The sequence below is a fragment of the Channa argus genome, chromosome 20 (genome assembly GCF_033026475.1).
Source record: "Channa argus isolate prfri chromosome 20, Channa argus male v1.0, whole genome shotgun sequence".
NCBI classification, from domain to species: domain Eukaryota; kingdom Metazoa; phylum Chordata; class Actinopteri; order Anabantiformes; family Channidae; genus Channa; species Channa argus.
In genome coordinates, this window is record NC_090216.1 from 19,418,638 (window position 1) to 19,440,090 (window position 21,453).

General features: G+C 37.3%; 2 protein-coding genes across 3 annotated transcripts; one reads left to right on the forward strand and one right to left on the reverse strand.

The window, feature by feature from the left end:
* The first annotated feature begins 98 nt into the window (after positions 1–98).
* Positions 99–6,371, forward strand: LOC137105786 (nucleoside diphosphate kinase-like). The gene is made up of 5 exons (XM_067488389.1): positions 99–250; positions 2,529–2,661; positions 4,454–4,555; positions 5,779–5,891; positions 5,981–6,371. Exons 2-5 carry the CDS (start codon positions 2,533–2,535, stop codon positions 6,093–6,095), a joined length of 459 nt encoding a protein of 152 aa, XP_067344490.1. The 5' UTR covers positions 99–250; positions 2,529–2,532; the 3' UTR covers positions 6,096–6,371.
* Positions 6,372–7,350: 979 nt separating this feature from the next.
* Positions 7,351–21,215, reverse strand: mbtd1 (mbt domain containing 1). 2 transcript variants are annotated; one of them, XM_067488376.1, is made up of 17 exons: positions 21,034–21,215; positions 19,845–20,049; positions 19,607–19,740; positions 19,417–19,531; positions 19,253–19,335; positions 19,052–19,169; positions 17,003–17,137; positions 16,811–16,899; positions 16,477–16,711; positions 15,269–15,324; positions 15,069–15,173; positions 14,848–14,995; positions 14,625–14,707; positions 14,246–14,480; positions 13,495–13,566; positions 12,166–12,321; positions 7,351–11,768 (listed from the first exon to the last, which is right to left on the reverse strand). In XM_067488376.1, the coding sequence occupies exons 1-17, from the start codon at positions 21,052–21,054 to the stop codon at positions 11,650–11,652; spliced, it is 2,109 nt and encodes a 702-aa protein (XP_067344477.1). In that variant the 5' UTR covers positions 21,055–21,215; the 3' UTR covers positions 7,351–11,649. The 2 variants fall into 2 exon arrangements, with proteins under 2 accessions (XP_067344477.1, XP_067344478.1); XM_067488377.1 differs by lacking the exon at positions 12,166–12,321.
* Between the last annotated feature and the right edge of the window lie 238 nt (positions 21,216–21,453).

Consider the following 21,453-nt stretch of genomic DNA (forward strand, 5'->3'; position numbering starts at 1 on the left):
TACCCTTTTAATGGCACAGGGGTGAAATATTTTTTCTCGACAATTTATGGATGTTGGTACCCTTTAAAGATATTGCGAAGAACCCCGTGAACCCAGCATCTGCTCTTTTGGCTCCATACACTTTCCGTCCGATAGTCTCGCCCTCTACATAAAAGGCGGTTGCGCATCCTCAGTCGATCTTCTCCCACATTAACCGGCGAAAGTTCTCCCTGGGCTTGTCTTTGCTTTTGTAACGTACATTGGTTAAAATGTAAGTTTTTCTAGAATGGACACTTCTACGTTTAAAGCTAGAGTGACGTTAATGCTTAGTGTTTCTATTAGTGGGTGTAGAAGTCAGTTGTAATAATGCTAAGTCGATTAGTCTAATTTAAGTTAACCCTGTTTAAACACAGCATTTTGATGGTACTGACTGACGTTATGCTGTATGCTTTTTGCCCATTCGGTCTTGTGATCGCGCCGCTCGCTTGATATTGTAGCAGCAGTGCTTTTCGCAGGGCCACCAACAAAAGACCATGTGGCTCTGTGTAAAGGACTCGGCCTTTACACAGTCAGGAAGGACTCAATTTTCACCCAGTCCGGCGAGGAATTAATTCACGGTTTTGTTATGCAACGTTAGCGTTAATAAAATTGAACTAATGCGGTATCTGTTCGAAAAAATACAACTAATTTTAACCGGAGTTGCCAGTAATGGCGCTGAAAAAACCGGGTGTCGAGGTCAGCTGGCAAACGAGACGTCATTATATGCTAAGGTCTGATTGCGTGCTGTTGTACGTTACGCACGTGTCATTCAGAAAGCGTCCAAAGCTGCGCTGCATTTACGCATCAACTACACATTTTTGAATTTGGTCCTGTGTGCAGAATTTATATGACTATGTTAACTTTAGCCCAAACCTTAATTAGACCTGATTTAAATATCCCGATCACAATTTATTAAACTCCAAAACCCCAAACAAAGATTGTGGATTTCTGCCAGTTGTAATCATTTGTATACCCGACTATAGTACCGCATTTGCACTACATGCATTAAAGCTACATTATACTAATGGTCCTGATCGTAATGCAACCACCTTTTTTGTATGGGCTAGTTAGGAGTCGGGTTAGGTGCACAGAAACATGCAAAGCGCTATCTAAAATTTTTATTGATATTTTGTGTTCAGACAACGTCGATATATATATATATATATATATATATATATATATATATATATATATATATATATATATATATATATATATATATATATATATATATATATATATATATTATTTTTTTTTTTTTAAAGACCATATTCAGATTCACTAATACCATTGGTTTCTCTGTCTGCCAAGGGCAGAGCTTGGCTCCTCACGCACAGCTAATTGGCTTTGGTTGCAAGCAGAATAGTGGCAGGCAGCTCAGGAAAGTGAAACTCATTACTGTAAAATGGCCACTTATGGTAGTGGACCCATTGGTTAGACATGACAAAAAGGTCTAAGGATTATTTGTCAAAGGCCTGATAAAAGGGCAAAAAGGATATTTAGCTTTGCCCTGGTCTTCCTTCAAAGTTGCACGTTAAACTTGTTATGACCACATTAGTACACATAGTGCTGAAGTTGCATGAATCTGCGTGATTATGGCTTAATCTTTTTAATATAAAAAGACAAAACTTGTTTGAAAGATTAATTGAACCTAAACCTAAAGTTAGTATTGTAAACATTGTAAAGGACAACCCTTGGAGCACCGTACCCTACCTCTTGGGATAAAACCAGTTTCTATTTTTACCAAACTCCAATTGTGGACAATATTTACGAGTGTCTCGATTTCCAAAATAGAAGAAATGTCCTGTAGAAGAGGTATTCACCTCTTTTTTGGAAAGTCTATAGCATCAACAAACTAGTGAATCCCGGTTGCAGACTAATAAAGATTCAGTGTTTGCTTATCATTTGAATATGAATTTGATTCCTAAAGCTCATACTTTTATTTTATTTGGGTTTAAACTATACTGAATTAAAAAATGTAATTACACATTTAATTTCCTTAAATGTGTATCACTCAAATTTGCTTTTCCAGTGATTTATTTTTATTTTTTATTTTTTCCCTTCGACCAAACCAGCAACTAAAGAAAGCTGGCTAGTAAGCAAAACGGATGTTGCATACTTGTTTCAGGGCTTTGTTTAAGCATGTCTAATTATAGTACTGTTGGGTGGAGTAGTAACAATGTGCAAGCTGCCAAAAACATTAATTATTTTTTTAAAAATGAGAACCTAATTTGGGACTGTAACTCTAAATTTGTGGTTTTGAAACTGCAGTTAAAAACAAACTGTTAAGGCTCTTCCCTGTGGGATAGGTGAGTCAGTCCAGTTTAGTGATATACCAACCTGAACTGTACAGCCTATGCTTTGGCTCTGCAATGGAGTTTAGGGCCTTTGCCAGCTGGAAGCCAGCCCCAGCTGTGCTAGTTGCAAAGAAAAGTGTCGATTCTTCAGATTGCAATTGTCTTCATCGTCTCTCTCCTTTTTTTTTTTTTTTTTTTTTTTTTTTTTTAAAGCATCATGGCTGAACTGAAAGAACGCACATTCATTGCTATCAAGCCCGATGGTGTGCAGAGAGGCATCATTGGAGAAGTCATCAAGAGGTTTGAGGCCAAAGGCTTTAAACTTGTCGGTATGAAGATGTTGCATGTGAGTGAACTGCTTTTATGCTTTAATGCATTTACTCATGTGACTGTGACTGTAGTACACAACTGTCTGCAGAGCAATGGTTAGACTCTGCAGACACGATAATGTGTCATTACTGTACGCACAGTAAAAGACATCCACTGAACTGATTAGCCTACTTTGCTATTCCTGACTGTAGCACAGCCGGTTGTCTCTAAATCTGTTTCCTGATCTGCATGGATACCATGCAGATCTAGATCCCTAACTCCTGAAAATCAAATGTAAGAATAGGTCTTATTTTTAAAATATGGTCTTAAAGACTGTGCAGACTTGTTGATTAAGATTCCCAATGGATTTAATGTGATTTTGAAAAATTGATGATCAACAATAATATTCATCCCCATTATTTATGAATGTTGTGAGGGGAGTTCAGAGCTCAGTTGGTAAAGTCGTCCACTGACCACAGGGTGAGTGGTTCGATCCCCGGCCCTGGCTATAGATGTCGAAGTGTCCCTGCGCAAGACACTGAACCCTTAACAGCCCATACCCCTCCCCAGCTGTGCAGTGCCAGTCCTCTCTCTCTCTATCTATCTATCTATCTATCTATCTATCTATCTATCTATCTATCTATCTATCTATCTATCTATCTATCTATCTATCTATCTATCTATCTATCTATCTATCTATCTATCTATCTATCTATCTATCTATCTATCTATCTATCTATCTATCTATCTATCTATCTATCTATCTATATTCAACAGTACATTTATTGGAAAAATGTATATAGTAATATTTTCAATACTTGAATCAGCCTAAGTGAGTCCTAACTTTCTACATTGTTTCCACAGTAGAAAGGGCAACTGATTTTCTTTAAGGTCATTATGTAAGAAATTAAGGTAAAATAATAGGGGTTGGGCGATGCATTGACATAATTTATTATGTAAATACATTGATTAATGTCACATGCATCACAAGTTTCTACAAGTATCTAGTGAGAGCATGGAGTTCAATAAGTGAGCATAACTTGACCGCAATCATATGGTAGTAATCTAAGCAGAGACCAAACAAAATGGTGCTTTCCAGATTATTTGGTGTTGAATTGCTAGATGTAGACTGCCCCACATTCATTTAACTTGAGTGGAACAAGCTTTTTATTATACTCTTTATTAAGACTAAAAGCCTATAGTTTTGTCAGTTAAGACTGGCTGACTTGTTTGGTGAATAATGGCAGGCAGTGCATACATATTTTTTTTGTAAGAAAAGATGATTTATATTTTTAGTTTTATTCAATGAATAAAATAAGTTTATTTTCCAATTAACAATTTACTAAAAATAAAGATCTTAATGGTAAAACCTATGTATAAATTGATTGCCCCCAACAAAAAATAGTCTATCCATACTGCAAAACAGCTCCCATACTAAGAGAGTAAAGGACATTAACAATAATTGCTTAATTAAAATCTGGTGTCATTGAGGCAGCAGGAAGGTAAAGTAAAAAGTGCAGTGACTCAGGGCGACTGTGGCGCGGGAAGGTAGTGATCGTCCACCAATCCTGCAGTTGCTGGTTCGATCCCTGGCTCCTGTGGTCACATGTCGCAGTGTCCTTGAGCATGACCCTGAACTCCAACTTACTGTAGCGTTGTGAATTTTTTTTTTTTTTTTTTCCAGTATAGTACTTGTACTTGGGTAGCACCAAATAATTTTTCCTGTTTTACAGCTGCATTAAAAGCAACATGTTGAATATTGTAGTGATTTTAAAGTGCAGCAAGTCTTAAGGGACTTTAAGAAAACTGACTTGTCCCCTCTGCTACAGGCCTCTGAGGACCTTCTGAGGCAACACTACATTGACTTAAAGGACAGACCATTTTTTCCTACACTGATTGCCTATATGAGCTCTGGTCCGGTTGTTGCCATGGTAAGACATTGTCTATTTCCTGACTATGATTGCTAGCACTTTCATAGCAGTCTTGAAAGTCTGCGTGCTCTGCTAACTGGCTATTGTGGAAACTACATAATCAATGTTAGCTTTCTGACAGTTTTAACAACAAAAACACTGAAATTCTAACTAGAAATTATCCATAAAGTGTTCCATATAATTTCACATTGTTATGTTACAGCCTTATTTCAAAAATGGATCAAATTCATTATTCTCAAGATTCTACAAACGATACCCCATAATGACAAGTTTGTTTGAAGTCTTTCCAAAATTAAAAATGTTTTCTAGATTTTTTTTTTTTTTTTTTTTTTTTAAAGTATTCATGGGCTGTGCCATGACACTCAAAGTTAAGCATCCTGTTTACACTGATCGTCCTTGATGTTTCTACAACTTCATTGGAGTCCAGCTTTGGGAAATTCAGTTGATTGGACATGATTTGGAAAAGCATACACCTGTCTATATAACAGTTCATGTCGGCACGCAAACAGATCTATGAAGTCCAACAAATTGTCTGTAGACCTGCAATACAGCATTGTATCGAGGCACAGACTTGGGTAAGGGTACAGAAAAATTTCAGCAAACAGTAGCCTAAATGGAAGAAGTCTAGAACCACTAGGACTCTTCCTAAAGCAAGCCGGCTGGCAAAACTTAAGGATTATGGGAGAGAGGGAGAAGGGCGGTGACCAAAACCTGATGGTCACTCCAGTGTTTCTCTGTGGAGAGGAGAACCTTCCAGAAGAACAATCTCTGCAGCACTCCACTAATCAGGCCTGTTCGGTAGAGTGGCCAAAAGGAAACCACTCCTCAGATTAAATCGGTTATTTTCCTCAGGTGGGCTGTCATGTGCCTTTTTACTATCTTGAAATAAGGCTGTAACACAACAAAATGTGGAAAAGGTTGAGTGCTATGAATACTTCATGTAAATACTTCTATAATTCTGTTTATTAGAGGCTATAATGGGTAGTGGAGTTGTACTGCAGTTCTAACCACTATATAATTCACTCTAGTACAACTCCACTACCTCAATAATAAACATGGTAGAATTATTATTACTGACAGTAGTTAAAACAAATTATGCAAAATGGCATGGCAGACCTGCTGTTGAATTAAATTGTAAAGGTGTACTTAATAAAGTGGCCAGTGATTGTATTTGCTAGTCCTAGTTGGCTAAGTATCTTACATCATGACTCCGTATATTTTAGGTGTGGGAAGGCAAAGGTGTGGTGAAGACTGGTAGAGTGATGCTGGGTGAGACCAACCCTGCTGATTCCAAGCCTGGAACCATAAGAGGAGACTTCTGCATTGATGTTAGCAAGTGAGTGCTGTGTGCATTGGGTGCTCAACAGAGGTTGTCTGCAGCAACAATGACCTGTCTGGATATTTAAATTGTGGTTGTCTTTACAGAAACATCATCCATGGCAGTGACTCCGTTGAGAGTGCCAACAAGGAGATTTCCCTGTGGTTTAAAGCAGAAGAGCTGGTCAGCTACACTAGCTGTGCCTTTGACTGGCTCTACTAAGCCCCAACTCCTATAGCACTCCTCCAACACTGCTTGGACACCAGTAAGACTTTGACTTGTCTCTGGTACAGGTTTCCCCCCCTCTAGACTATAGGCAATCTCCCATCTTCATACTGAATCTGATCTCTAGAGGTCCATGTCTGAGTTGCATTCATTCCTGAGCTTTATCTGTAGAAACATCACATTCCTGCAGTTACAGTTGATGAATTGAAACTTGTCTTTGACTGTTTTTGTTAAAGGTGATCTGCTTTCCAATAAAACACAATATCAACTGTGTCTCATTGGTCCGTATTTACAGCACTAATGTTCACAATGTGATCCCATGCTGATTTGTAATGTAGTAGTTAAGGTCAAAAGATGGAGTTGAGCTGAGTTGGCAGGGAGCCACAAGATTGAATTGGCCCAGCACCATTATGAAATGTCATGGTTTGTGTGGGGTGGGTCTCCAACCAGGGATTGGTATACACTTTAGTCCTAGAAGATGATGTCAAAGTGTTTAAAGTTAAAATAAACACTGAATTTAAAACTTCTCAGCAGTAATGATAAACTGATGAAATGATAAAGGGGTGTAGCAACTTTTTTTGACTTTTTTTTTTTTTTGGCTAAACAAGATGTTTGATGTCCCTTCAATAATGCCATAAATTAATGAGCCATACCAACAACATTCTTTAGAAACAACTTGGCTTTTTAGTTGCTAATTTTCTTGAAGACATGGCAGCATTTAATTTTTCTACAATCCAGAATATGGATATCCTATACATTTTTCTAATTATAAAGTATATGTTTAGATTTTTAGGTGAGTGGTAAACAAAGAATTCAGAGTTTTTCAAAGTCATAAGCCTTTTTTATTCAGTGTAAAAGTCAGATTTTACAAAAAATTACCAGATACACCTTCACAGCCATGCAGAAACAGTTTGCAACACTGTAGTTTTTTTTTTTTTTTTTTTTAAACAAAGAAGCCATCCATTACAACCACTATTATGATCCAAACATTTGGCTTTATTTACAGTCTATCAAAGCCTGATCACAGCACAAACTTACCATATGAAAGAGAACTTGTATACACTATCAAAAAGATTTACAAACTTTAAACTGCAATCTAATAATGTACCTCAACTGTCAGTGTTGATATCAAGAGATTTTTAAGTATTAACAGATTTCATTTGTATCCAAAATAAAAATTTCACCATTACTCTATTAACTCACAATTATTTTCAGACAATAGTAATCACAATACATCAAATAATTTTTATCAAATATATATATATATATGTATATATATATATATATATAGCACCACAATATAATGGTTTAATATGACTGGGGGGTTATCACATACAAAGGACCCGTGTTAGTCTCCAAAGGGGGAAAAAAAATCAACTCCAATCACTGTTTCCCATAACTGCCTACAACATTGTTTAGGTGCAGGAAGAACTCTGAAACCACAATGGAGTTCTACTATGGAGGCTCATCTGCCATGGAAAAAGCTATGTTATAAATTGGAGTTACTAAACAAATTAAACATAAAAAATTCTTAAATTAGGTACACCTTGGTAGAGCCACACATTACATCTAGAAAAATGATTGTACAGTTTAGTTCACAACTCTTCATCTGGTACACTGAGCTAAATGTTTCTTAATACTCCATGAAGGAGAGGATGTACAGTTTTTGTTCAGTTTAACTGCCAACTGAGTAATATGTATTTTTTGTTAAGACAAATTAATAAACATTTGAAAACTACAATATATCCAATCAGACGTTTATATCTGCATCAATTTTTTTTCCTTTGTACCTTCCTTATAACACTGGAAGAGGAAAAACAGAGTGAAAACATCACAGTACAACATCAACACACAGCGCATTTACTTGCTCAGTGCACCCAATTCCAGACTAAATTTGCGGCCATCTCCAGCTACTGAAGACCAAACACTTTAGAAACAGGAAAAACAGATGAACCACAACAATGTTGATTGCGCATTTGAATAATTTAGGGAAAATCTATGAGAGGGTAGCAGCAATCAGTCCAGAAAGCAATATTTTTTTTTTTGTTGTATTGATATTAATGGTTTGCTTATTAACGTATCTGCTTCAAATTAGTTTAGAGATTAAAGAGATTAGAGATTCTTATTTGTAATGTTTTTTTTGGTATTAGAAACTCAGAATTTAGCTGAATTTTGCATTAACCTGATTAGGAGTCAAATTCAAAAGGAAACTGGTAGGAACAAATATTACACCACATTAAATAATAAAAGGAAAACAAGAAGTTCAAAAACAAAACAAAAGAGAAAAAAAAAGAAAATACACTGAAGCAATTACATAAAGTATCATATTATGGTGGGTTTTTTTGTGTTTGTTTTGTTTTTTTACAATTTTTAGTTGCTTGCAAGATTGTAGTTGACTCTTTGCTTCCATAGCACATGCACAAAATGGACAGGTGCCTTCCAAACCCAGGTGTTACAAAACAAAAAAAAAAACACAAAACTTCCTGAGAATTGAATCATGACAATTACTGGTAGAGAAAGAGAAATTACTGATTTTTTTACTTTTACTATCACTGAGAAGTTTACATGTGGTATGCATTTCAAGCCTTTGGCCATACAGTGAGTATTCTATATATGAACCCTTGCTCACAAAAATCAGTTAAATACTAATTTGTTAAATTATCTCATGTTATTGTTATTGTAGTTGAATATGACATTTGTGGACAATATAAGTTTTATTTTTATTATTAAATTTTATTATTGCATGACATTCAAATTAGAAGACCACCTCATGTGCTGTGATAACATTAATATGGATTATTCTAGGAAATCATTTGCATATGTTAATACACGGCCATATTTCACACTCTTTGTAGCTAAACATTGCTAGCATCAGGAGGTAGTAGATAAACAGCTGCAAAATCTAGTAAAATGAAAAAGGAGGAATCTTGTGTATATATAATATATATATATATATATATATATGCTAGATATCTATGCCACTTGATCCTGTTGTCTTGTGAATGCTGTAAAAGCAGTGCATTGTTCATGTTTAATTTTAATGTTATTCTGTGGCTCAGGTTAATCATCAACTAGCTTGCATACATATGGCTCTAAAATGAGAAGAACTTAAAACAACAAAATGTTTTGCATATAATTCTAACACAAGCACATTATTTATCACCAAAAAAAAAGCTTGATAATGAGACTGTTTAAGCACATTTTCCTGCTTTTTCTGCAACACAACAGGAATCCAACCTTATTTTTTCACTGACAGAAAAACCTTCACGCTACACATGCTGAATATAAAGTCGTGAGTGCCATATTTTCAGTGTTTAATCATATTAAATAATGAAGTCATCAATTTTAAAAAGCAGCTATACCTTAAGATTGAGATTTGCACCAAATAAAACCTTTAAAACAAAAATATTAAAATAATTACATTTTCTAATTAATAGTTGTTTCCTTGTTAACTTTTTAAAATGTAACTGCACAATTGTTTTTTAAAAGGATTTTCAATTTTATCTTTTGCAATTCCATTTCAATGCACGGCCATCACACTAAGACAAGACAGCTGGTTAATCGGAACTCCCGTTACTTCTCCATGGGTTGGTCTTCATTTAAATCTAAATAAATGTCTCCTTTTTATTTTAAAATAAAATTATTAAATTGGTTGGTTGTGTTTTCAGCTTCATAAGACCAAGTATCCTCCCTGACAGCAGCTGCATCCAATCTGTTAAACTGAAAGTATGTATTATGGACAGTGGGAATAATACTGTCCAACCTTATAGAGTATAATTTATAATACAAGTACAACATATGAGTTATTTTTCAATTTGTAGTTCTTTAAAGTAGGGTAACTAAAAAAATAAATAAAAGCTTAATTTCCACAGCTTCATCATTTCTGTTTGATAAACAAAAAACAGCAGATTTCTACAATGGCTTTTTTTTACAAAACAAGAAGAAAAATTTCTTGACACTCAGTAGCACTCCTTAAATCCTTGCTACTGGCAGCATAGTTGGTATTGTGGGAATTTTGGTTACTGTGATGGGTCCCATTAAGCTCTCACAGCTGCCAAACAGTAGATCATTACACAGTATGTTGCTCCCTTAATTATGCTTATCCTGGCTAATGCTGGAGTATTAAGAAAAAGTTGTATGTAGCTGAAGGATATTGTACACACCTTACAGATTTAAATAAAGCACAAAGCACGTGTATGGACGATTGTCTGCACTCTAACTCATTAAAGCTGCACCATTTAATTTTTTTCTCTAATCAATGTCATATGCAAAGTGGTGCAACGATCAAAACAAAAGCCAGACAAAAAAAGCAAATCTATTCTAAAGGTTGCACATGCACCTTTAATAAGGAAACATTTAAATGGCAAGGTGACAGGTTAATGAACTTATCTTTTAAAAATTTAACAAAACATCTAACTGTTGATTTTAAATTATGAAATTTTCTTGAGCTCTTCTTTGCCTTATATTACATCAAAACTACTATCAAACCAAATATGGAAACTACTAAAATCTCTGAAAAGCAGAGAAAATTCCCATCACAGTTTTCCAAATCAATAGTAATAAAAAATTTAATACAAATAATATGACTAAAATTCTTCCACTGTGGCATTTTGCTGATGTTGATAGAATTTGCAAGCTGGGGCTCCAAAAAAGCTCTACTATTGTTGGTCTTTGGTTCTGTAATGTTTGAATCAAAAATAAATGCAGCTGTGGAAATCCAAAATAGACAAATTTCTGTAATACTGAGCAGCAATGTCACAGGATCTCTATTGAAAACTAAATCCTGGATTTATACTCTATATGAATATAATCACTTTTGTTAAACAATGCACATTATGTTTCTCACACAGCCAGCCAAAAGTTTAAATGCAAAAGGAGCACATAAGGACAAGAACTAGAATTACCCAAAAAAAAACCAAACAAAAAAAAACTTCAAGTACTTTCAACAAAGTCCACGTGGCAATATTGTTCAGAAGACAATGATCAAAATATACACAACTCTGTTTCCACCAGCCTTATCTGTCCTCAGGCTGTTCAGTGGCTGACAATGACCTGGGAAGAAAAAAAAATAAGGAGGAAAAAATAAAAACAATTAAGACCTGGCTCAATAAATGATCCTCACAGTTTCTACAGGTCTCTGTGCGTGGCCCAGATTGTGGCAGAAGCTTGACAAACTATGTCAACAGGACAACCTATTTGTAAAGAAAGAGGGCTGTTATTTTATTAATCCAAATTTCTTGTCTGGATGTTTAAGACAGGAACAGAGAGAAATCTGATGTTGCATCACCCGTATGTCCAAATAACTGTGATCGTGGCACAACCCTGGGTGCTTTCCTGAACCTTCAATCATACAGTTTTTGCAGGTGAATATGGACAAACAGCTAAAAGGTTAAAAGGTTGTTCAGAGTGATGTTCCCATTTCAAAAGCCTGTAGCGTAGGTCTATGAGTGTGATTCGAGGCTAGTTTGACTCCACGTTCCTGACTCTTGCTGGGATTTTCCAGAGGTGTATCCTGCCCAAAGTCGCCCTGCTCTGTCCTGACCCTGTGACGTCAGGGCTCCTGTTTGATGTAGTAGCTGCCTGAGCCGTTGCTTTCCTGGTCAGAGGTGCCTTGTGAAAAGGTAAACTCATCAACCTCCGCTGTCTCTTCCTTCATTCGCATGAGAGACTCTACAGGTGGGGACAGAGACAGATAAGAAAGACAACAGCAACAAAGATAAGCCTCTTGTGTTCATGCACTTAAAATGCAGAAGGAACTTGTATTCCAGATGTTAATGCTAACTCTACATGCATGACAAGAATCAAGACAATTATTTAAATTAAAACACACTTGGCTACCAATAGGCAAGTGTGTACCAACAGACCTGCACTGACATGAGGAAATATTGAGGAGAGAGCAATGGCAGTGAAAATGTACAAAGAAAGGTAGATTTAACAGTGGAACCTGCTGCATCGTCAGCACCCAGCTTCAGAGCGAGGCCCTGTGAGCACCCAGAAAACTGTAAAAGCACCACTGAACTTCACAAGGCTCAGTGTCATGCTGGTTTGATCTTTAGTGTGATGTTACCTGATTTATGGGTTTGGTGATGGTGGGTTCGGGGCCAGGGCCGAGCACGCCCCTGGGAAGGGTAAAGGGGCGGACTCTGCTCTTCGTCCCCAGAGAAGCTGCTCCTCCTCCTGCCTGCCTGACTGAAGGGCCGTCGACCAACAGGAATCTTCCTTTCTAAACACCAAGCCAGACTTGGGTAAGCTACCAGGGGCTTATTACACAAAGGGGTTCAATTCAACTGGAGCACGTTCTCATTGTTCAGATAATGTATTAAGAAGTGAAGTATAAAAGTTCAGAGCTTAGGTGATTTATTTTATTTTAATTTAACCTCACACTGTTGCCACTTGACATACCCATATGAATAAGCCCCTGGTAAGCTATACTCACACTGCCAGACCCAAGTAAGCAGATGTACTATAAACTACTAAGAACAAAGCTACAAACACAGTAGCATGTATGTGTGAGCATGTATGGAAAACTTTAACTGCCAATATTTAAATTAAATCAGTTAATACAATTAGAAAAAGTACCTTAGGGTAAGTTAACACCTCTGTTCATGTTTCAACCATATACAAAAATATAAGCAGCCATGACAGCCAGACTACTTTGACACTCCACAACACTAGTGGAAAAATTTCTTATGGATAGGTGAAATTAAGGCAGAACTGTTTGGGAAGAACACAGAGTTTTTATTAAATGGAGAACTGTGTACTAACATGAACACAATCACAGCAATGAAGTATGATTTCGGTTATATTATTATTATTATAAAATTAGCATATAAACTTATTCCACTTAGTAATAACATTTTTACGTTTAGGTTGCATGCTGTGTCAATCAGATAAAGAACATATGATTATACAGCTATGCAATGATTATACAGAAAATTATTTGACAGTGGAGTTTAAATTATGCAAATGTAAACAAACATGCAATCATGATTGACAATTATATAATTTCAATATTGGCAGCTACAGACACCAAATAAAGTGCTTTAAATGTGTTTTGTGCAAATATTTTGCATTAGCATGTGCTCTAAACCTAAACAGGGGTGCAACACCAGGCCCTCTGCTCTCAAGTACCATAAGAATCTGAACCACTGTCTCCTACTCTAGTAATAAGTATACCACTCAATAGGCAGGAATTCTGTTGACTTTTTGTAAACTTCCTACAATGCAACACGGTGTCCAGTGTATATAATTCTGGAGACACTGAACAGTTGACCAATAAGAAAACAGCAGAGTTACCACCACAAATGTAGCCACAAAGTAAGAAAACAGGAAGTCAAGAAAAGGAAAAAGGAAAGCATTGAGTGGAGAGAAAATAACAGCAGCAAGGATTACTCACTTTTCTTTTGGCCTTTGTACTGCTGGGCCTTTTTCTTCTGCTTGGGCACAGATTGAGGCATGTCTCTGTTACCTGAAAGATAACCAATAGCATTGTGATTATAAAATAGTTGTGTTATTATGTGTATTATAGGAAAAACCAAAAACCCTGTATCACAGGTATATAGATTACGTAAAGCCATACACAAGTATTATTGGTGATGATACAATATGCCAGTTTAGTATAATAAGGCGCTCTGGTTTTCTGGATAGATATATAGAGATATAGAGAGATAGATAGAGAGATAAATGCCATAAGAATCTGAAGCTGATTTTAATGGATTGTTTTTTATTAAAAAGCCAATCTTACCTGAAATCTGTTTAAAAATGTAAACGTTATTTTTATCCAGACAACGGAAAGGTCCTGCATTTAACTGTACTGTAACTGACTTTTGAATTCATGCTAAAATATCTACTGTCAAATACTCTTTGGGTCAATTTTCTTTCACACCACAATCAATCTGCAACAGAGAACTTTATTTTTAGTGGTCTTGGTTAGATTTTTTAATTTGCACTAGTGTTTGACTGAGAGCTTTCAACCAGCATAAAGAAAAACTGCACTACCAATGCAAATTTACCACAATTCAATTTAAACCAGAAAGATTACATGTGAACACCCTCTTTATCAAACACAAGCCTCATATAATCTGCAATTTGTAATTCAGCTATGAGCTAAAAGGTGCCAGAGGTTCCTAAATAAATATTTTTCTTACTCTGTGAAGCAGGGGGTTGGAGCTGGTAGCCTGTCAGCTGACACCATCCCACAGGGTAAAGGTCGGGGGACTCGCAGTCCACCCACTGGTCATACTCATCCTCCCAGCCATCAAAATGAATCCTCAGTAGCCGGTGCACAATCCTCTTCACCGTAGCAACACACACCAGCCGTGGCTCCATCAGATCAACAGCCTCCAGCTTCATGCCTTGCCGGAAACCATGATTGGGAACCTCCTAATGATATGAGGGGGGAGAAAAACTTCACTCACAAGTACAAATAGGGCAGTCTTTTTACATAACTGTATAAGCTATTGATCAGAAAAATATTACTTTTAGATTATATCATTCTACCACTTTTAAACACTTGACGCTGCTTACCTTGTTAAACAGCCTGACAGGAGCAGCTACTGAACCTGTTTCTCTGAGGTAGTCAAACCATTTAAATGGCAGTTTAGTGTACCCTGGGAAACACAGTCAGTATTTGAGACCAGTATACATATATGTAATCAAACTAATTCTGACCAATAACTTGTGGTTGCTTCAGTGAGTGAAAATGCTCATTTTGGAAAAGCTCAAAGAAACAAAGATATGAGCAGAATACCTTTAGGGGGTGTGAGTTCAATGTTGTTGATTTCACAGAAGCCAACAGGAAAGATGGAGGGGGAGGTGCCATGGTAGCAGAACCAGTCTGATCCATCCACTGCCTCCGAACCATCAATCCCAATCATGAGGTAGCCGTCTGCCAACACCTAAACAGCAGAGAGTGGATATCAGGTTCGTCTGGAGCAACTAAGTGTAAGTTAATTTTGGACACACACTTACCTTTCTTACAGTGGCTACACATATAGCTGAGAGGTTGAGTGGGTCAATGGCTTCTAACTTCATCCCATCTTTGAACCACTCCCTGACCTGGTCCACATCTTTCACCTGATATACACACAGACAGATAAAACAAATGTAAAAAAAAAAAAAAAAAAGTCTAGTTGTGTAACTATGAAAATAGAAAAAAACATTTGTGTTACCTTCTGAAAGAGCTGTGCTGGAGCATCAACTTGACCCTCCATTTTCTTTGTAATATCTGAAGAAAATATGTTAACAGATCAAAATTATGCCTGGGCTGATTGGGCAATACACAATACACTAAAAACGCTCTCCATGAGCATTAAATGATATTAAAAAAGTAAATTTACACACAAAAAAAAGTTTTTCATTTTTTACATTTCACCGTAAAATGTGGGCAACTTTTTTTGCAATGCATTTTTTTCAGTGTTTTGCCCAGGGACATTTTGACATGCGGCTGGGAAGAGTGGGACGCAAACCTCCAACCCTATGGTCGGTGGGCGGCCACTATACCAACTGCGTCACTGCTTCCCTCAACTTCTCCCCTACTTTTCTGTACCTTTTTGCAGGTGCCTCAGCTGTGGAGTGGTGTGTTTTCCAGTGCACAGCTACCGGTTCTACCAACCTGCCTAATGTTTTGTTGTGGCTGCTTTTTGTTCCGCTTTTATTTTCTCTCTCCACTTTCCACTCACTCAAGGCAGATGACTTCCCACTCTGAGCCTGGTTCTGCTGGAGGTTTCTTCCATTAAAGGGAGTTTTATTTTCTCCGCTGGTGCCTAGAGCTTGCTCAAGGGGGATCAAGGGGTTCTCTCTACATACCCACTAAAATCTAAATTGTATAATCTTTGACTCCAGGTGGAAAAAAATAAATATGAGTAAGCATAACAAGCTCAGCTACAGTTGACACTTTTACAACTGTATTTTGATGGTGGTATTCTTTTTTACTACTTTAATAAAATTTGTTTTATTACTGATGTATCAAAATAAAGACAAACAAAAACAAAAAAAGCTCAGCTGAGCAAGTAAAGTACTTGATTTTAGTTCCAATTTACCTGTATTCCAGTTGCTGAAGAACAGAAATAGACAACCCACCACAGGTAAGAGCACCCACTCATGTTCAAAAACTGCAGGCCATCATTAAACTGCATATGGCAGTAATTTCAGTAAAATATGAACTATTTTATGATTCTGTTTGACGTTCCAATTATATCCAATTGTTGCGCAGTAAGTGTCCATCCAAAAAAAGTGTCCTTCTTCCACACAGTTGTGTCTGTATACACCTTTATAAACCTACTATTAACCTATCCATTATTTTTATTTCAAGTGTTGTTTCAAACTAACAAAAATGTATAAGATTCCAAATATTTATTATGGGATTTTCCAAACTCACCAGATCGTTTGAAACGGTGTCCAATGCTTCGCGACCACCCTATGTTATGGATAAGAGGGCTGTACATGTGGCACCAGAAGTCATCCGAACCGTCTTGGCTTTCCTCATAGACCAGCCTGAGGCGACCCCCAATTACCTGCTCCACCAGCGCCACCCGTGTCCGGCACAGGTAGTTCTTATCCACCACCTCTACCCGCATAAGCTTTTTAAAGGGGAACTGCATGTTCTCATGTACCTGAAGTAAACAATAAAACACACATTAAAGAAAAAAAAAAAAAAACTCATATAATTTTAAACAATTTAATAATTAATTTAGAACGCAATAGTCTCCCACCTTGTCACTGAAGTCAGGTGGCAGTGTTTTAGCTCCAGTGAGACGCTTTACAAGAAAAGCTTTCCAGTTAGAGTACTTATGCTGTATACCTGTCAGGAAGGTTACAAAAACAACAGCAACTTTTACTACAAACGATTCTAGAAAATAGGAGTTCAAGAACAAGCCTAAGAAAAGGTTTATCAGAAGGCTCACTTTTTGGAGGTACGAGGGGTTTGCCATTAGAAGCGCACCATCCCACCAGGTGTACCTCAGGGATACAGAGATTACACCAGAAGTCCTTACTGGAATCATTGTCAAAGCCCTCGTACCGCAGGAGAGCCTTGAACCCTGCAAAAATCACAGTTGAGCTGACATTCACTTTTCAAACTGGTGTTCTAGACGTTGAGGAACTAATAAAATTGTTACGTACAACTTTAACGCTTCTTTTGACGTTCTACTAGTGCTCAGAATAATGTAATGTTCTGCCTGGGCGAAAAGTCCAGGCAAGCCAAGAATTAGACCCTGAGTGAAGATTTGTTTTTGTGAATTACATAAATTACAGCAAAATGGTAATGTATTAAAAGGGGGAGTTCTCAGAAAATACATTTCTTATCATTGACACCTGAACGTTTTCTGTCATCATTGGCATATCATGCCAATGAAGACAGAAAACGTTCAGAGGGAAAGCAGCATGTCAAGATCAACACAAAACTTACCCAGCTGGCCAGGGGGTTGATAAATTACAATCATTTGGACTGTAATATGTGCCACAATCCTTATGGCATGATGGCATGATGCCATAAGGATTACCCAGCTGGGTAAGTTTTGTGTTGATCTTGACATGCTCCTTTCCCTCTTCACTGAAGAGGGCACTCCTCCCATCATCTTGGGAGACCTGAAGATCCACCTAGACAAACCTCTGGCTGCTGATGTCCTTGCACTTCTGAACACGTTTGGCCCAAGACTGATCACCACTCCTCAAACTCGGAAGTTGGCAACCACCTTGACCATTTTTACCCAGAATTGTACCGCAGACAACATCTCAGTTACACCTCTTAAATTATCAGATCAATTCTTTATTTAGCTCTTTCGCTATAGGCCTTCACATAATTGTAACTTTCTTCTGCAACTTTAAGTCTCAATCCTCAGCAGTTTTCTTCCCTGGTCTCGTCAACCCTACCCCTAGAACAGGTCCTCTCCACCCATGACACAGACACAGCCACTGGAAGCTTCTGCAATACACTCTCAACTTGTCTGGATAACCACTGCCTTTCAGACCTGCTCATCCCTCAGCTCCTAATCCCTGGCTCACTGACTGGATCTGTGATCAACAAACCATGCTCAGGAGTGCCAAGAGGAAGTGGTGCAAATCTAAGACTCAAACTGCTCTTGCTGAATATCAAAGTCTGCTTGCATCCTTTTCTCACAGCATGACCAACAAAAAATTGAATACTACAAGAACAAACTTTGCAACACCACTGACACCTACTTACCTACCCACCTCTGCTTCCCCCAAGAAGCCTACTCTAGACTCCTCCATGTTGAGAATTACAGCCCTCTCTTTTTTTGAACACGCAGTCTTTGATCAACTCTCTCATTTATTTTCTCAAACAACTTCCTTCATGTCAACCAGTCTTGCTATAAGAGTGCTTACTCCAAGGAAAGAGCAATCCCAATGGTAGTGGAATCCCCTTGTGCTGCAAAGGCCGAGAATCATTCTTCTGTCTTAATCAATCTGCAGCCACTGACATGGGGAACCACCAGAAGCTCCTGGAATCGCTTTCACTTCACTTTAGATGTTTTTATACACACTCCTTAATAGATTTTCTTACTTCTGATGATGCAGGATCATCAGCAAATGGTGGACTGTTACTTTGCTAGGGTTAGGAGTAAGTTTGCATTCCCTTTAATGCCATTTAAATTTAAAGGTAGTACCTGTTATAGCCACTGGATAATCTAATTTCTCTAACTATGACAAGGCTACATAATAACACTACAAGAGTAGAAAATGCAAAAAGAAGAAGGCATTCTGTCAGCAGGTGCAGGAGCAGCACACCTGAAAAGGTTGTGTATTGGGTTGTTTTGAGTTGGAGTCAGAGTTTTTGGAATAAAAATGAGAAAACACATCAACTTTCATTATTAACATACCGTGTCAAGATGTCAAGTTTGCAGTGTTGTTGTCTTTATAAAAAAATTCCTTGAGTGTCCTCAGACACAGTTTTCTTAATAGGCACAGTGATGGGGTTATAGAAATAGACTTACCTGCTAGTTTAATGATTTCTGCTATCCAGTAAACTTTAGTGGAGAGACTGGTATCCGAGTTAAGAACTTCAATCCTAACACCTTCTTCCACATCTCGCCAGCATGTCCCCATAGGGGCCTGAAGCACATAAGAAGCTGTGAGGTTATTAAGTCCAGAAAGAAACTGATTAGGTGTTTCTCTCTACTCTAGTTTTTACTTACATGTTTGAAACAGCTAACTGGAGCTCCAACTGTGTTACTGCTATTAATATACCGACCCCAGTCAAAGCTCTCTGCAGGGACCACTGGCAAAAATAATAAAACAGTGTAATGCTGTATTACATAGAGTAGCACTGAATAATGGTCATGACTGGTTTTTAACATACCAGCTTTTGATTTGGCCTGGTTCTGTTGACTTGCTTGGTACTGGGCGTAAGCTGCCAACTTTGCCATGAGAGGCTGTTTCTGTAAGACTTTTGCCTTTTTTGTTGGTGGTTTGCCCTTTCAAAAAGCATAAAGCAATATTATATATAATTTTTTAATAAATAAGTTACTGTAAGCTTAAAATGCATTTACCTGGAGCCTTGCCAAGATGCTAGCTTTTTTGGAATTTGAGGAATAACTCCTAGAACATGACACACTGCAAAAACGCTTGGTTTTTGAGTAAAAAGCATCTCGTACGCCAACCATCCCACACATCTCACAGGTGGCTGTAAATAAAGAACACAACATTTACAAAATTCATAATAAATTTGAAAATGCCAAACCAAACATGTATTACAAACAATATGTATTCCATACAAATTATACTGACCCATTCCAGCTTTCCCATCTGGGTAGGTGTACACTTGACCATTGTTCTTGATGATGGGCAGGTTTGCGGGTATAGGGGGCACCGACTCATCTTCACTGTCCTCTGAGCTGGAGCTGCTGGTGGACTCCTCACTGCAACTGTCATAGCCATCAAACATCCCGAACGAGTCTCTCCGTTTACGCTCTGAACGTGGGGTGCGTTCAGCCTTTACAGTCAAGAAAATGGCAAGAGGCATTTAGGTTTGAAATATCCTTGATGCTGCAACAAACATTTCCTTTCCATAACAAATATTATAATTCACTGAAACAATTGATTCATTGTTGGTATATGTCAGAAAATCTCCATTATTTTTTTTTCTATAGTTTTATCATAACGGTTATTTTTAAGATGCCTTGTTTTGAACCAGTTTAAACATTCTGTTTACTATTATAGAATTCTATAATTCGTATCATAAGTGTCCGTTATTTCTTATAATTTTCTTTCTAAAAATGTAAATAACAATAAATTACTTAAATTGTTATAATCCGGAGATGAATGTCTAATGAATCCATTTTAAGTGGTACCGCATATTCTCATTTTTTCCCAGTATCTTAAAGACTCCTTAAATTAAAACTCGGGAGGAATGTGGCTGTGGAAGAAAAGTAAAAAGCAGAAAATTGAATAGGCTACGGGACAATATTAAAATTCTTACTGTTGTCACAGCCTGCCTACTTCCTCCTTTACTACGAGCTTTAGAGATGACACATTATTTGCGTTAAAAGGTATTTAATCGGCAGGAATGCTGAAGAAAATTCATCATGCAGTAAACATATTCTAACGTAACTTTAACATCCAAAACATGGGGAAGTTAACTAAGTTAACTAAGGGCGGCCTTATTAGAAATAGCTTCCGATGCTAACTAGCACTAGCACACGTACCTATTTAGCGTGAACCAGTTTTTCGAGTTTTACATTCTTAAAAGCACAATACACTTTTCATAAGGAAATCAAACATGCAAGCACATGTATGTATATAGTTTATTGGGGAGCTCATGAAAACCCTACTTTTGTGCTTTCGTAAAGCATTTTAATATTTTACGCTGTTGAACCACAAGCTGCCTACGATAAACAAACAACAAAGGAGGAGCTAGCTTGTGCAAATCCTCAGTACTCCGAGGCTCGCGGCCTTAAAGTGTTTCAAATTCACTTACCAAATCCCGTGTGTCTTCCATCAGCCCTTCATATAGATAATGTTCAAGTTAACTGTGCTAACCGATGCAAATAAAACACATGCACTGCGAATAAAATTAGCTTTGGAATACCAAAGTCTAAATCAGTACTACTTAGCAGGGTATCAACAAATTACTCAGCAAGATCTGCGCATGTGCGAGCGTAACCTACTTTCGTATGATTGGTTTACCCGGAATGGAGGGCATCGACCGACACAGAAGCAAAACACTGCAGTCTATACAGGAAATGAGTGACAGAGAAGCAAATATTAAAAAGCTTCAACTTCACCTTTCTTGTCAAACCAAGACCAATATAAACAGAGGTAATAATTGTCGCTGTTGTTTCACCTTAATACTAGTGTTTATTTTTAAATGTATCCTCAACTAGATTCCTTCAGTTGA